We start from the raw sequence: 15,367 nt of genomic DNA, 5'->3' as shown, positions 1-15,367 counted from the left end.
CAAGTTCCTCATCCCAACATGGGCTAGACGGCGATGCCACAACCAGCCCATGCTAGATTTTGCCACTAAACAAGTCTCGGACCCCACTCTACTAGCTGAAAAATCAACTAGATAGAGCTTGCCCTTTAGTTGACCCGTAAAAGCAATAGAGGAATCCGACCTTCTAGAGACTTCCACACCCTTATCCGTAAAGAGACAATTGTAACCCTTCTCACAAAGTTGTGAGACGGACAACAAGTTGTATCCCAACGAATCCACAAGCAAAACGTTCGAAATGGAATTATCATTTGAAATTGCAATTTTACCTAAACCAAGGATATCTCCTTTACTATTGTCACCAAACACAATCCTTTCACTTGTGGTTTGATTTGGTTGAAAGAAGGTGAACATGCTCTTCTCTCCGGTCATATGATTGGTGCATCCACTATCGAGCACCCAACTTGGCCCACCGGAGGAATAAACCTGCAAGATAAGATTAAGCCTTTGTTTTAGGTCCCGAGTTGGAACCTAGGGGGTTAGACACATAAGATTTGGGCACCCAAACACTCCTCAAGATTTGTCTCTTCTTGAGGGCGCCCACATACTTCACAACAATATTGCCATCCTTATCCCAACAACACATGTAGTCACAAATATGATTGCGTGAAATAGTCGCTTGTTGCTTGGGCATTTCCCTTGGCTTCTTTTTGATGTCCTTGTTGCTTGCAAGTGGGATTGAAGGAGTGACAACATTGTTCACTTTGTCAATAAGGTCAACAAGAGGCACACTCTTGTTGAACTTCACACAAGCCACCCCATTTATCATGTTTCTTCCATTGGCTCTACCATTATACCTGCTGTATCCGAGGCCATCCTTGATTATGGGGTGCCTTGATGCCTTGAACACATTTGCCGGTTGCTTGTCCTTGCACTTGCAACCAATCTTGACAATTGTGTTTAATCTTTGGATCTCCTTGTCCTTCTTGGCTAACTCATCAAGGTTAGTGAGGCATGCATTTATATCAACATTTATGCATCTTTCACAGCTTTTACTTGTGGAGGCTTTTGAATCCTTGGAAATGGTAGAGGTGCTAGTCCAAAGCTTTTCATAGTTTTGTTCAAGCTCATGATATTTTGTTGTCAAGCTTGTGAGGCTTTCTTGAGCCAAACTATGATTAGTCTTTAGGCTAGCCAAAGATCCATTGAGTGAAGAATGTTCCTTAGTCAATCGCTCATTGGAGTCCTTGACTAAAGACAATTCCACACCCAATTTCTCAACCCTCTCCTTTTCCTTGGAGAGACATACTTCGAGCCCTTGGTTCTTCTCCCTTTCCTCTAGGAGCAATTCCCCTTGCGACTCGATGCATGACTCAAGCTTGTCATTAGCGTATATTAGTTTTAGAATTTTAGTTGCAGCAGCTTTACCATATTTTTTAATGAGATTGTTGGCATAGTTTTCATCATCTTCATTATCACTATTATAGTCACTAGTGGTTTGAGGAGAGAAGTCAGCTTGTACCTTATCTCCTTTTGCCATAAGGCATGTAGGGGTGTCATCATCGTCATCGGAGAGGTTGGCGAAGAGCCTAGGCGATGAATGGATGTTGGAGATGAGTGCTGTTGATGAGGCAACGTTGGTGAGGATCTTGTTTGGGGAGGATCCTTCTTGTACTGCGATGGCAGCTACACTCTTCTTCTCATTGTCATCATCATCACTGTCACTGTCCGATTGCCATTCTTGCCCGAGGTGAGCTTCCCCTTTCTTCTTGTCTTTGTACTTCTTGTCATTTTGTTTGGTGTATCTTGACTTCTTTCCTTTATTTGGACAATCTGCTGCAAGATGGCCGGTGTCACCACACTCATAGCAAAACCTTTTCCTATATGGCTTGCTTCCTCCGTATCTCCTCATCTTATCTTTCTTCATTCTCAGATAGTTCTTGTAGTTTCCCACTAGCATAGCTTGTTCTTCATCGAGATCATCATCCTCTTTGTGCTTATGCTCACAACATCCTTTGTTGCAATGACTTGACTCACTTCCATGTGAAGCTGTGAGTGCTATGTTCTTTCTTTGATTTAGGGCTTCTTTGGCTTCATCATCCAAGACTTCATGGTGCATCAACTTTGCTAGCATTTCTTGAGGAGTCATAGTATGATAGTTGTCTTTCTCCATGATAACGGATGCGAGCATGTTGTTCCTTTGTCTATACACCCTACAAATCTTTCTTGCTGCAGAGTTGTCATCCCATGTTGTTGCTCCAAGTGCTCTAATTTGATTGATCAATGACATAAACCTATCAAACATGGCTTTTGTTGTTTCTCCCTCAAGTATGCAAAAGTTTTCAATCTTGCTTTGCAAGAGCTCAATGTTTCCTACTCTTACACTCTTGTCTCCTTCGAATGACACTTTCAAGGTGTCCCAAATCTGCTTAGCATTCACCATACCATTTACTTTGTTGTTGTCTTCCGGAGTGAGACATTGCAGAATCAAGGTGGCAGCTGTTGCATTGAGGTGAAAGTCTCTCTCATCTTCGGAAGTCCACTCACTTGGATTTTGCGGTGGATTCACTCCAATGTCCACTACTTCCCAGCATCTTGCTGCAATGAGATGCAACTTCATTCTATGAGCCCAATCGGTATACCTTACACCATCAAATGGAGGTGGCTTTCCAGGATTGATCATCGGCAATGTTGGATTTTTGCTTGAGCTGCTGTAATCAAACCCAGTGTTGTTGTAGGACTTTGGCCCTTTGCTAGCATCTTCATTTCCACCTTCGCCATCAGACTCAAGACTCCTTTTACCTAGGAGTTCTTTCATCTTGTCTAGCTCTTCTTGCATTTTCTTCATCTGCTCTTTCTGCTGCAGCTGCAAGGATGCTGTGATCTGTGCTGTAATTTGCTCAACGATTTGTTGTTGAGTTGTTGGATCCATATTGACCAATGTTATTCCTCACGCGGTGAAGCGTTTGTACGAGGAACCTTGCTTTGATACCAATTGAAAGGATCTAATTGGCCTAGAGGGGGGTGAATAGGCGTATCTTAAAAACCTGAAACTTAAAAACTCAAGTTGCGGAAGTCAAATGCCTGTCGGTACCACCGACAGTTTGGGCCGGTACTACTGGTGTCACACAGCCAGTACTACCGACGCAAACTGCTGGTACTACCGACTTCCTAAGACAGCTACGAAATCTGAGTATAAAGTGCTTAGATTTCAGATCTGAGTTTTACCCCACTTTCCTAAGCATAGAGGAGGATGTTGTTGGAGTTCCCTTAGCTCAATCCTTCACCAAAACGTAGATCGACCTTTGTTTACCTGTTGAAAGAAGGGAGAGAGATAGGAACACAAAGAACACAAGCAAGGGTAGTCGAAGCTACCTCCACCGCAAGACAAGGTATTTTTCCCGAGGTTCGGCAATCTCCACTAAGGAGTACTTACGTCCCCGTTGTTGAGGTGACCACGAAGGTCTGACCACTTAGGTCTCCTCCTCAAGCAACCACAAAGGTTGGCTTGATGTTTCCACTAAGAATCAAGGGGTAATACAAACACTTCGGGGTGCCCTCACAAATGAATCAACACGGGCAACCACGAAGAACGCCTAGCCGGCTAGGGTTCCAAGAACCCAAGAGTAACAAATGCAAACCAAACCGGCAAGACGAGGAACGGAGTGCTCAAGTCGCAGATCGATGCTCCCAACTCTCTAATCTCACTTCTCTAGCTCGAATCTCTCAAGAAATGAAGTCTGGGAGCAAGAGGGAGAGAGAGTGGGTGAGACAAAGCTTGGAGACTGTTTTCTTAGAGTTGGAGTAGCTAGAATAAGCAAGCCAACGGTTAGAAAAGAGGGAAGAGCTATTTATACTAGGGTACAGAACACTGGCCGGTACTACCGGTGCAAACACCGGTACCACCGGCGCCCCCAGATCTAAACGTGAGAAAGCTGAGAAAGATGCGAGAAAAAGGCCTACCGGTACTACCGGCCTTGGGTCGGTACTACCGGCCAGCGCCGGTACTACCGGTGGAAGGCCGGTACCACCGGCAGTGCAAAATCTCGCAAAACATGAGTTCTGCGGGATTTTTGCCTGCCGGTACTACCGGCGTTTCACCGGTACTACCGGCGGTAGCCGGTACCACCGGTCAAAGCCCGGTACTACCGGTAGTTCAATTTCTCGCAAAACTCAGGAGAAGAGCTGGCACTGCCGGTACCACCGGCCCTGAGGGCCGGTACTACCGGCTCACCCTGGCAGAGAAGAAACTTTCCAGAAGTTCGTGTGTGCAAGTGTGTCTCTCAAGCGCAAGACCTAAGATGACCTGAGCACCTTTATCCTCATCTTACCGACTCAATTTGCATCCCTCTTGATAGTGCGGCGTTTCCTATAACTCAACCAAGAAATAAAACTAAGTAGCTCCTTGAGTTGAAACGTCGCTTATATGAAGAAATTTTGGGGGTGCTGTGATTCACCAAATGTGTTTGTTTGATTCCATCAATGAACTAACACCTGTAGATTACACTTGATAGACATGTTAGTTCCCAATTCGATTGTCATTAATTATCAAAACCCACACCGGGGGCGAATGCACTTACACCTCGTCACATCAAATCTTGTGACACATGCATGAAACATTAAATATAGATAAAAATAAAAACTAATTACATAGTTTAGCTGTAAATCACGAGACGAATCTTTTGGTCCTAGTTAGTCCATGATTGGATAATATTTGTCACAAACAAATGAAAGTGCTACAGTACCGAAAACTTTTCACTTTTAGAAACTAAACCAGGCCTCATTTTCAACACAGCAGCAGCAGGAGGAGTCGTGCAGATTCTCGCAGACAGTGCCGGCCCTGAATTTTTTGAGGCCCGGGGCGGAAAAAAAATCTGGGGCCCTTTACACATTGGTCTTGTTTAGTTCCCAAAAAATTTTGCAAAATTTTTCAGATTGCTCGTCACATCGAATCTTTAGACGCATGCATGAAGTATTATATATAGACAAAAATAAAAACTAATTACATAGTTTGGTCGGAATTGATGAGATGAATCTTTTGAGCCTAGTTAGTCCATAATTGGACAATATTTGTCACAAACAAACGAAAGTGCTACAGTACCTATTTTGCAAATTTTTTTGAACTAAACAAGGCCATTATAAAGTTCCCAAAAATAAAAAAAATTAAATTTTTTTGTCACATCGAATCTTACGGCACATGTATAAAACACTAAATGTAGTCAAAACCAAAACTAATTACACAGTTTGCCCGTAAATCGCAAAATGAATCTTTTGAGCCTAGTTAGTCCATGATTGGACAATAATTGCCAAATAAAAACGAAAGTGCTTCAGTACCTAAAACAAAAAATTTAGGAACTAAACAAGGCTTAAGGAAATTTTTTTGGTTTTAGCTACTGTAGCACTTTTGTTTATATTTGGCAATTATTGTCCAATTATAGACTAACTAGGCTCAAAACATTCGTCTCACAAATTACAGGTAAACTGTGTAATTAGTTATTTCTTTTATCTTTATTTAATGCTCTATGCATGCGTATAAAAATTCGATGTGATGAGAAATCTTAAAAAAAATTAGAAACTAACAAGGTTGTAGTTGTTGTTATTCTAGAATAAGGGCCTGATTGGTTCCCCTCGCTAAATTTTAGTCACTTTAATAGCTAAACTTTCAAACACACTGACTAAAAAAGAGCTAAAATAGTTTAGTTACACAAGTCACCCAAGAGTAGCTAAAATAGTTTTAGCTAGCTAAAATTTAGCATGAGGAACCAAATAGGGCCAAAGCCAAAACTAAGCAGAAAATATACTAAATAGTATTGAACAACGTTGAATATCATTGTTTAATATAATAGTTCGGAGGTGTAGAATAATACTTGTATATATATACTTATAAATACTTAGCTCTACATACAAAAGCAATATTCATATACAACAATTCATATAAATATACAAATACATTAAAATTATTGTATGGTTTGCATATTTTGGGGTGGGGCCCTGTCTAATTGGGGGGCCAGGGCGGCCGCCCCGCTTGCCCGCCTCCAGGGCCGGGCCTCGCAGATGAGCAGCAGCTGTCCAATCCGAGCACGGGAATGCAGCATCAGCTGTCCAATCAAAGCACGGAAAGAGGACGCACGAGGCGTGGGAAGAGGCCGCGGCGTCGGACTTCGCGATGCCAAGTCTGATACGCGCGCATCTTTGCGCGCTAAGAGAAGAAATATGCCAAGTTCTTATTTTAGCAAGTTGAGATACTAAATTGTTGGAGAATGTTTTTTTATGTTTTACTAAAAATTTATGAATACCAAGTTAGCATCTCCAAGAGCTTGGCTAAAATGAGTAGTTAAATTCTAATGTTTAGCTATTTTATAAAATAGATAACTTCTTAAAAAAGAAGAGGTTTACAACAGCTATCAGATAGCTAGTGTCGGTGGTTGGCTATATATGGCCAACGAAAATCAAAGGATAACAAACTTTCTATTTTACAAAACCAAATAGCATATCTGTTGGAGCCTATTTTTCTATTATAAAAGTTCTAAAAGGCCTCCATAATAAGAATAGCAAAGCTGTTGGAGTTACTCTAATATAGCAAACTCTTGGAGATGCTTAGGATGACTCATGTGACAGTTGATTACTTTATGCAGATTAGCATGGTTATATATACATATAGCCTCATGTTAAAAGGTGAAACTTATAATTACGAATATTTATGCTCATACCTTCGAATTTTGAAGGCCGACCAAAATTGGTAGGAGATGATTCAATATGACAACCGGCTACTATAAACAAATTGCTGTTTCTATATATATATATATATATATATATATATATATATATATATATATATATATATATATATATATATATATATATATATATATATACACACACACACATGTAGGGGGCATGTTAAAGAAAGGACTCTAAAGTAAAAACATTGCGTTCACACTTTAAAATTTTAGCAGAAAATGTTTGTACTTTGGTGGAGACGATTTAATATGACAGCCATCTACTCTGTGTATATTAGTGTGGTTATATATACTTGTGGATCCCATGTATAAAGGTGGATCTTTGCATTTAAAATCTCGTTTCACACTTTAAATTTTAAGAAAAAATAACTAAAATTTCTTTTGATATGATTGAGTATAAGAAACATTTGAGCTCCACATTAGAAACCTATAAAACTATGTGGCAGAGCTTTTAGGGGATGTTTAGTTGGAGGGACTAAAGTTTAATAGATATTATAGCACATTTATAATTATAACAATTAATGTCTAATCCTAGATTAATTAGGCTTAAAAATCATCTCGCAAATTATTCTCTAGTTGTATTTTTAGTTTCATCTATATTTAATACTTTATGCATATGTCTAAACATTCAATGCGTCCAAATTATTCTCTAGATGTAACAGTTTCATCGTTCATTCGGAGAGTTTGGAGGTTGTGGAGACCCTGAGAATGGGAATCTTATCATCAGTGGGTGCTCCAATTTATAATCAATGTTTCTCTCTACGGCAGGAGTTTGATGCTATCTCCATTGAGCACTGTGATCGTGAAGCAAATAATGTGGCGCATGAAATAGCTAGGGTACCTTTACATTTGAAAGATATGAACTCTCTAATTTTATTCTTGAAACAATGGTGAACGATGTAATCTTGTTGATAATAAAGTGCGCCGCATTGGCTACATATCCTTAAAAAGAATAATAAACATCTCTAACATACTTGTCATGTAGTCAAATTTTGTGGCTTTTTCGTGGCATCTACTCCAAAAGAACCAATCTCATAAAAAAAACATGCAAAAAACAGAGCTTGAGCTTCAGCCAAATCCAAAAATTCATATAGCAACCATATACTCCAAAAGAACCAATCTTACCAGAAAACATGTGAAAGTAGGACTTGAGCTTCAGCCAAATCTAAAAACTTATATAGCAGCTCTATCTAGACTATCTTTCCATAGTTGTCCGTCTAGATGGTCTAGTTATCTAAGCCCCTAAACTGGATGTCGAGATAAATAAAAGTATACAAACAAGTCATACTATGTAACAAAATATCACCTAAATATTCTCTTTGTCCTAGAATAAATCAATTTCAAGAGTTGTCTTTAAGTCAAACTTTTTAATGATCATCAAATGAATTTATACAAAAGAGTAAAAAGATATAACATCAAATTAGTATCACCGTAAAATATATTTTTATAATATGCTCATTTAGTGTCATAAATATCTATGCTCTTTTATAGAAATTTTGATCGATCTTTTAAAAAAAAATTGACTTAAAATAACTTTAGAGATTTACTATTCGGAACCCTAAGTATGAATTCTTTCATATAAATTTCACTCAAACATAAACAAATGACTTAGGATAAATCTAGCGAACTTATTCAGGGCCTTGTTATTGACGCTGGCATGATATTAGAGCTCATTACACAAGCTAGTGAGGGATAGTGAGGTTCGTCATCTCACGATCATCATGATCATAGGAGCGCGTTATTCCGAGATGACAATGGAGGCTGGCTTTCGTGTTCGTGTTTGCTTAGGGCTTTCCCATTGCTCCACCATGTGTGCTACCTTGTCTTCCAGCTAGGCAAGATAAATCCAGGTCACATGTATTAGTAGCCCTGCAGACTGTTAGGGTGGCCTGCAGAGGAGACTACAACTCCATCTGACAAAGGTTGTAGGCATCTATTGAAGAATGTGTTGTAGCAAGAAATACCATTCATCTTTTAGGGGACCATTCTACCAATGTTACTTTACGCTGATGCACAACTGCTGCAGCGACATAAAGCCCGAAGCCACTGTCTGCACCTAGTGTTGGAAGTTTTATGAGCTTGAGCCGTTCATGCCTAGGTGGTCTGCTACTTTTGTCTGAAGCCTACGTTCCTGTTATCCTGTGTTGGGGAAGCCCTTATGTAAACTCGTGCCACCGCACCAGGAGGACGAGAGCGAACACATACTCCACTTTACCTTTGAGACTATAGGGGTGTTTAGGGTTTGATTAGTTCTTTATTTGGGCTAAAGAATTTTGGGTTTTAGCCCACTATTCTATAGAATAGAATTAAACACCATCTAAAAAATTTGGAAAATGGTTACCATTTTATATTTTGGATTTTGGCGTCAAGAGCCCAAAAAACCCCCCAAAAGCAGCTTTATGTATTTCGGACCCTGAAAATTTTAGCATTTTAGATGAAACTAAACACACCCACAAAAAAGTTAACATTTTTCATTTCATCATTCCAAAGTACTTAGTATTTTGCATTCTGTAGGGAACTAAAAACACCCTTAGTTCCCCTTTTATCTTAAAAGGTTTTAGGTTTTGGTCCATCATTTTGCACAATAAAACTAAATATCATATTATTTTTTTGGTAAAATACTTGACATTCTCCATTTTAAATTTTGGCTTCAAGAGGCCAAAAAAGCCCAATAAAACCTCAAGAGGCCACAATGAAAACAAATAATTCTGTATTTTGGATGAAAATATAACCCTAAAAATTTTAATATTTTGTATTTTCTCATTTTAAAACAGTTGATATTTTACGTTTTGCGTTCCATGAAAACTAAACATGCCCTATGTGTGAGTACTGCGACTATTTTGAGCAGTCCCGTCTCCCAGGACGTTTCAAAGGTTGCTCTGCTGCATCTTGAATGGCAAGAGCACCAGCCGCTGGGCCGCTTGGGCTTTTGCCTTAGCTGCGATGATGGACAGGGTCCAAAACTCCAAACTTTAAAGGCCCTTCAGAATTGTTCCAAAGAACACGCCTCACCGCGAGCAAAATGCCGAGATCTGCTTGCTGCCATTTTCTCTGGTTTAACGTTTTCTTCTTATCCGACAACAGCGTGTGTGTGTCTATGCTGGCATGATTCCTTGGTACAGTCGGAGTGTATTTATTCGATAGAATATTAGAAAATAAAAATTGATGAATTATTTTAATTACTCAGTTATGAATCCTACCTTCCAATCATCTCATCATAGCATGTAGCTTGTCTGTTTTATTCAGATCTGCAGGGTCTCAGATCTATAAGCACATGGAGAGTTGGGGACATCAGACGACATCAAGGACAACCACATCACAGATCTGCATACTTTGGATGGAGTACAGTCAAAACCTCTCGTTTTTCATTATATTTAGAAACTCTAATATTTATTTATATTTTTCATTATATCTAGAAATACCAATATTTATTTATGTGTAATAAGTATTAATAAATTACTAATAAAATATATTTTGTATTATATTAAACATGTTTGCAGATAAATAAAAAAAATTGTGTTAAAAGGCAAGACGTCAGCAGTGGGCACAAGTTCTGCATGATAAAGCATCATTTCCTGCAAAGCCAACACCCAAATAGACAGGCCTAAGGTAGTATTAAATACATCTATACTATTTCAGCCCTCGCCCAGAAGGACACTATTTGAACAAAGCCTCAAGGTTCACATTTACAATACGCGGAAGTACAAATGAATGAATATCGTGGAGCACTGCATAGTCTAGGGTTCTGATAAGAAGGGCATCATCCCAATCTAGGCTCCGTGACCTGATGATACGTGCAGGGAAACACTGTCCTCACATCGCTCACTGCTTGCAGCAGCAGGAGACCACGGTATTATAGGGGGTGATCATATCCATATATCTGTCCTGATACAATTGTACCTCTCCAACTTCGATTTAGTGGCTACTGTACAGTTCATGGTACTTGTTTCTTCGTCAATATTTTGGACAATATTTGATCTCAAAGATATTCCTGTGCAGTAAGGTATCTGCAATCAACTGATTGGAATCAGATCAACTAACATTATTATCTAGCAAAAAATTGCGTTACATCTGACAGGCGGGGATGCAAGAATAAACTGCAGATTGTTGCGGTAGTAGGGTGTGACATACTTAGAAGAGCAAGCTCAGATAGAAAATAATCCATCCTGCCATGGAGAACACAGCAAAAATGTGAACCCAGAACAAAATTGCAGCTGATTCTTTTCCACACCCTCTCAGATTTGCAACAGCACCTGCAACAAACAATTCTATCTTCAGATTCCATAATGTGGTTTCCTAACATGGAGAACATGCGAGGCACCACCCAATGCCTTACAGATCTCAACTAACACACAAAATTGTTAAGAATCTGTACACATGAGCACATGAAGATAAGTGTTGGCTGATAAGACACATCCCTTTTCACATACCTGACAGCACTGATGTGGGCATAGAATGCTGCAGTAGCAGGACAAACTTGAACATTTTATCATCTTTGGGAATGAAACCAAGTTTATCAACTAATATGATAATGCCAACCCCAGCAAGAGGGACCAAGACCAACCGTGCAAAAATTATAGCAACGGTGGTACGGACGCCAAGCCTCTTACTTCCTTCACCAGGGCCTGATTCCATAAATAAACATGGATAAAGACAAAAACATGAGAAATACCTCTAAACCATGTAAGGGTGACTGCACCCCATGCAATTTCTCCAAAGTTTTAACTAAAATAATTACTTACCATCGACAAGATTGCCCCCAACAGCAAGTAAAATGCATGGGATCATAGCTTCTCTGAAAAGTATGCCACAGAATTAGGTGATAGATGATAGATACATTCATCTCAGTTTGATAACTTCATTGGCAAGAGAACAAAACAAGAAATGAAACATGTAGATACCCAAGAATGAGGCAGCTGTCTGTGAAAAAGAACAGAGGGGCATCATCTGTAAGGACAAAATTCTTCAAGAATGGGATAACACCAATTACAATTGCAAACGCCTGCGTTAAACAATGGTCAAGGGGAAAAAGTTGTAGAATTAGTATATAAATAATTGCTAGTAGAATTCGGTTTAAAAATTGTTAGTAGAACACTACAGCAGCAATACATACAGATGCAATAATCGGTGGCTGGAGAAGCTGCTTGTCTTTCAGGAACTTAACCACACATTTAACAAAGCCCATTATCTGCATTAATATACAAAATCATTTAGTTTTGCAGTTGGAAGTACGCGCACCAAACTGATATCGAAATCAGCTCTCCACTATTCGAATTTCTTACCTTTGTTCCTACAGAAGTGGCACGTTCCTTTTGAACATCCCCAGCAGATAACAATGGTTCATTCTCTGGTACAGTACTAGTGTGAGTGTTCATAGGATAATTTCCTATTTGGGGCACTGTATTCTCTCCAGATGCCTTGATTGGGAGTTCATCCTCTTCAGAACCATCAAAGGTCTGTCCTGGTGGTGGAGCAAGCATCTTGAATACATATGTGTAAACAATAATTGCACCAACCTGCAACATATAGAGGACTAACTGAGTGAATAACCAATTGTATGCATAGTCTAGATGATAAACAGATATCTTTAAACAACAAGGTCACTATGCTGACTTGAGTAAAAATGAGCATGTAAAAGCTGAGATGGCGTACCCATTGGCCAAATGAGATATACGCATTCCCATCTTGATTGCATTTATCAGAGTCACCAAATGGGTTAGAAGGATCCCGACATAACGCTGCAATGAGGACCAGAGGTATATTTCCAATATTTCCTGCAAAAAAAAGGACCACAATGGTATTGGATAACGAATAGTAAATAGAAAATAAAACTTATTTTCAAAACACAAAAGTGGTACCTATTCCTATATGGATAATAGTGAACTTAAAGTATGGATATGGAGGTCGGATGATAGATGCCACAACAAATCCAATCAAAGAGCCGGATACTGCACCTACAACAATATTTACTGGAATATACCACCTGCAAACATGCAAGTATAGATGATATTAAAAAACAGAAGTAAAAGCAGAACAGAAGTTCAGAACAGTTATTTGACAAAGGAAATTTCGAGGACACATACTCCTAAAGAAGCTTATGCATAAAAGTGGACACTTGCTATACATATACACACAAGAAGGGGAAAGGAATCCATGAGTATGTCAAAATGTAGGACACGATAGTGAATAGACCATTACATAAATTTCTATCACTTTCAACAAGATATGTATGCTAGTAAGAAAAAAATTATATGGAAACAAACTACTTGGAATAGTTTCTCCAATCTTTACTAACTGCAGTATTTCAGTATGTTAAAAATAAAGTAGCGGTACAAATTAATCATGGAATGTGGAGTCAATCCATATGATCCATAAATTCAACTGGAACCAAATTAATGCTTGAGTGCTGATTTCCTTCACCTTCAGTTGGTCTTTTCTTTGTCCTTTTGTAGAAAGCTAGAGCTTCCAAAGCTAAATTGTTCCATATGGAACTTAATTACTTAAAGGTTGGCCCAACCAGAAAGATCAACAATAGCACACCATTGGTTTGTCATTTTCAGTAATCTAATACTTGCAGGATGTATTGCTAATAGAGGGCCAGCAGCATATACAAATATAGAGATTATTAGTTGAAAACAACATCTCAGTCAATAGCTCACACATAAGAAATCAAGAGCCATATAGCACACCTGGACGAAGCATAACACTAGGTTTATAATAACAAAACTTAAGTACGATAACAATAGAAATTATCCTTACCATTGTATCATCTTCTCGATAGTGATTGCTCTACCCAATTGGGAAAATATAAGGCATGGAAGCAGAAGGGAAAACACAAGCTGCAGCAAACAGTGAAAATGTGATGTCTAATATGAGCACAAAAGTCCCCAACTACTACACATATTCCTACTCTGAACAAAATCACAAAATCCAGCTACAATTGTCCATTGCGCAAAAGCTAGCTTTTATTAATTACAAGAGACAAAGCTCACCCCATTGAGAAGCTTGCGGCCGTTGGGCTGGAGAATGTTGACGTACTTGGAGGCCATGAGGAACCCCATGAAGCAGACAGTGAACACCTTGGCGATGGGAAGCACGGCATACTTGAGCATGCTCAGCACCGACGTCCCCTCGGTCCCTCCTTGCGCAGCCGTGGCCAGCACCTCCAGCAGCGACCTCTCCATCATGGCTTGACCCAGACCTGACTACTGAAGCCTTCTTTTTCTTGCCTCAGGATCCAGTGACCCACGCAACCAGGACTCTGCCATTATTTAAGCATGACTTAGAAGACAAAATATAGAGGCAACATCAGGAAAATTCTGGAACTGCTTTTGGCGCTGGTTGTTCAGGGGCCACCCAGCTGGAACAGAGCTCGTCTTCCGTTGGCGCAGAGCGCGTCGAGAGGAACCGCAGAGCCCAACTCACCGGATTCGCGTAACACAGTACGGCAGGCAGCTTCCCCCCGAAACGGGAAGCTTAGCAATAACAAACTTCTTGTTCGACGAAAACAGACGCATCGACAAACCAATCAAATCGGGAAGAGAAATTATGACAAACTAGATTCCAAACAACGACTACTACTTATACTAGTAAAAGATGACGACACCGAGAACCCGGAGCACTCTGGGTTGCAAATTCGCATGGTCGGGGGATCCAATTCCCCCAGCTGCCGAGCTGCGTAGGGCGTAGGCATCCTGCGGCCGATTCGATTCGTCACGCACACGGCACATCCATATTAGCAGCTTCAAAACCGATTACCATATACGTACGCGTTAAACCACTCCGCGGAAGCTTAGGAAGCAACCGAGCTCAGAATCCCAACGCCACATATCACAATCTACATCCCCACAAGAGAAAAAAAACAGAGAGAAAGCAAACGAACAAGCAGTCGCGAATAATCGCTCAATGCGAGCGAGAGCGATCGCGGACGACGCCACGCCACGCCACCCGCGAATCCTGAACCCCGCTAGCAGCCCCAACCAAGCGAGAGGCGGACTGGCGGCCCGAGAAGCGAAGAACTCGACTCACCGCGTGGCCGCCGCGTCGAGGTGACCCAGCCGGTGCGCGCGCGGGGGTCCCGAGAAGAAGGGAGCCGAGCCCCGAGCTCTCCCGGGTGATGAACCCCTCCCGCGTGACGGCCCGGGCCCGAACGACCTGCCGCGATTAAGGCGGACGGAGGAGGCTTTGATCCGAGGTCAGGCAGGCAGGGGTGGGGGGCGCCTCCCAAAGTCCCAAGAGTTGCGGGCTTGTGATTCGCGTCGCGCGGAGCGGGTAGGGATGGGATCTGGGCGCTCGGGGGAAACGACGAGACGATGGGGATGGGGAGTCGCGGCTCGCGAGACGACGCGCGGGTTTGGTTGGACTGCTAGTAGACAATTCACGCGCGTTTTATATCCGCGTTGGAATCCGTAGCGGAGGGGACACCATCACAGAGGAATTGCGAGAGCTCGTCACGGGCCGTACGCCCAGCCTCGCTGCTCTGCGCCGTGCTGGCGTGCTGCCTGTGGGCTGTGCTGGATTGGATGGCGGCCGGGCCCCGCCGGCCGGCTTGCCATGTGGCGGATTCATTTCGCTCGTTTTCAAAATTCTCCGTCACATCGAATCTTGTAGCACATGCATAAAACATTAAATTTAGACAAAAACAAAAACTA

The 15,367-nt window shown here is 41.0% G+C and overlaps 1 protein-coding gene across 3 annotated transcripts; it reads right to left on the bottom strand.

Moving 5' to 3' along the window:
* LOC8055297 (protein PIN-LIKES 6) lies at positions 10,258-15,085 on the bottom strand. 3 transcript variants are annotated; one of them, XM_021457128.1, is made up of 12 exons: positions 14,745-15,085; positions 13,709-13,977; positions 13,476-13,555; positions 12,575-12,699; positions 12,369-12,490; positions 11,999-12,232; positions 11,830-11,904; positions 11,618-11,718; positions 11,459-11,511; positions 11,147-11,341; positions 10,848-10,969; positions 10,258-10,733 (listed from the first exon to the last, which is right to left on the bottom strand). In XM_021457128.1, the coding sequence occupies exons 2-11, from the start codon at positions 13,901-13,903 to the stop codon at positions 10,848-10,850; spliced, it is 1,302 nt and encodes a 433-aa protein (XP_021312803.1). In that variant the 5' UTR covers positions 13,904-13,977; positions 14,745-15,085; the 3' UTR covers positions 10,258-10,733. The 3 variants fall into 3 exon arrangements, with proteins under 3 accessions (XP_021312803.1, XP_002456536.1, XP_021312802.1); XM_002456491.2 differs by having other exon boundaries at positions 10,258-10,723; positions 14,745-15,084; XM_021457127.1 differs by lacking the exon at positions 14,745-15,085 and adding an exon at positions 14,142-14,681 and having other exon boundaries at positions 10,258-10,723.

This window comes from Sorghum bicolor, chromosome 3, assembly GCF_000003195.3.
Source record: "Sorghum bicolor cultivar BTx623 chromosome 3, Sorghum_bicolor_NCBIv3, whole genome shotgun sequence".
Classification (NCBI taxonomy): Eukaryota; Viridiplantae; Streptophyta; class Magnoliopsida; order Poales; family Poaceae; genus Sorghum; species Sorghum bicolor.
Note: the sequence above shows the minus strand (reverse complement) of the source record. Positions and strands in the feature narration are given on the sequence as shown.

Coding starts and splice junctions, on each gene's coding strand:
- LOC8055297 (XM_021457128.1), bottom strand. CDS start 13,903: ATGATGGAGAGGTCGCTGCTGGAGGTGCTGGCCACGGCTGCGCAAGGA. Junction 13,556..13,708: donor GCCGCAAGCTTCTCAATGGG/GTGAGCTTTGTC, acceptor TGTTTGCTGCAG/CTTGTGTTTTCCCTTCTGCT. Junction 10,970..11,146: donor GCCCACATCAGTGCTGTCAG/GTATGTGAAAAG, acceptor TGTTTGTTGCAG/GTGCTGTTGCAAATCTGAGA.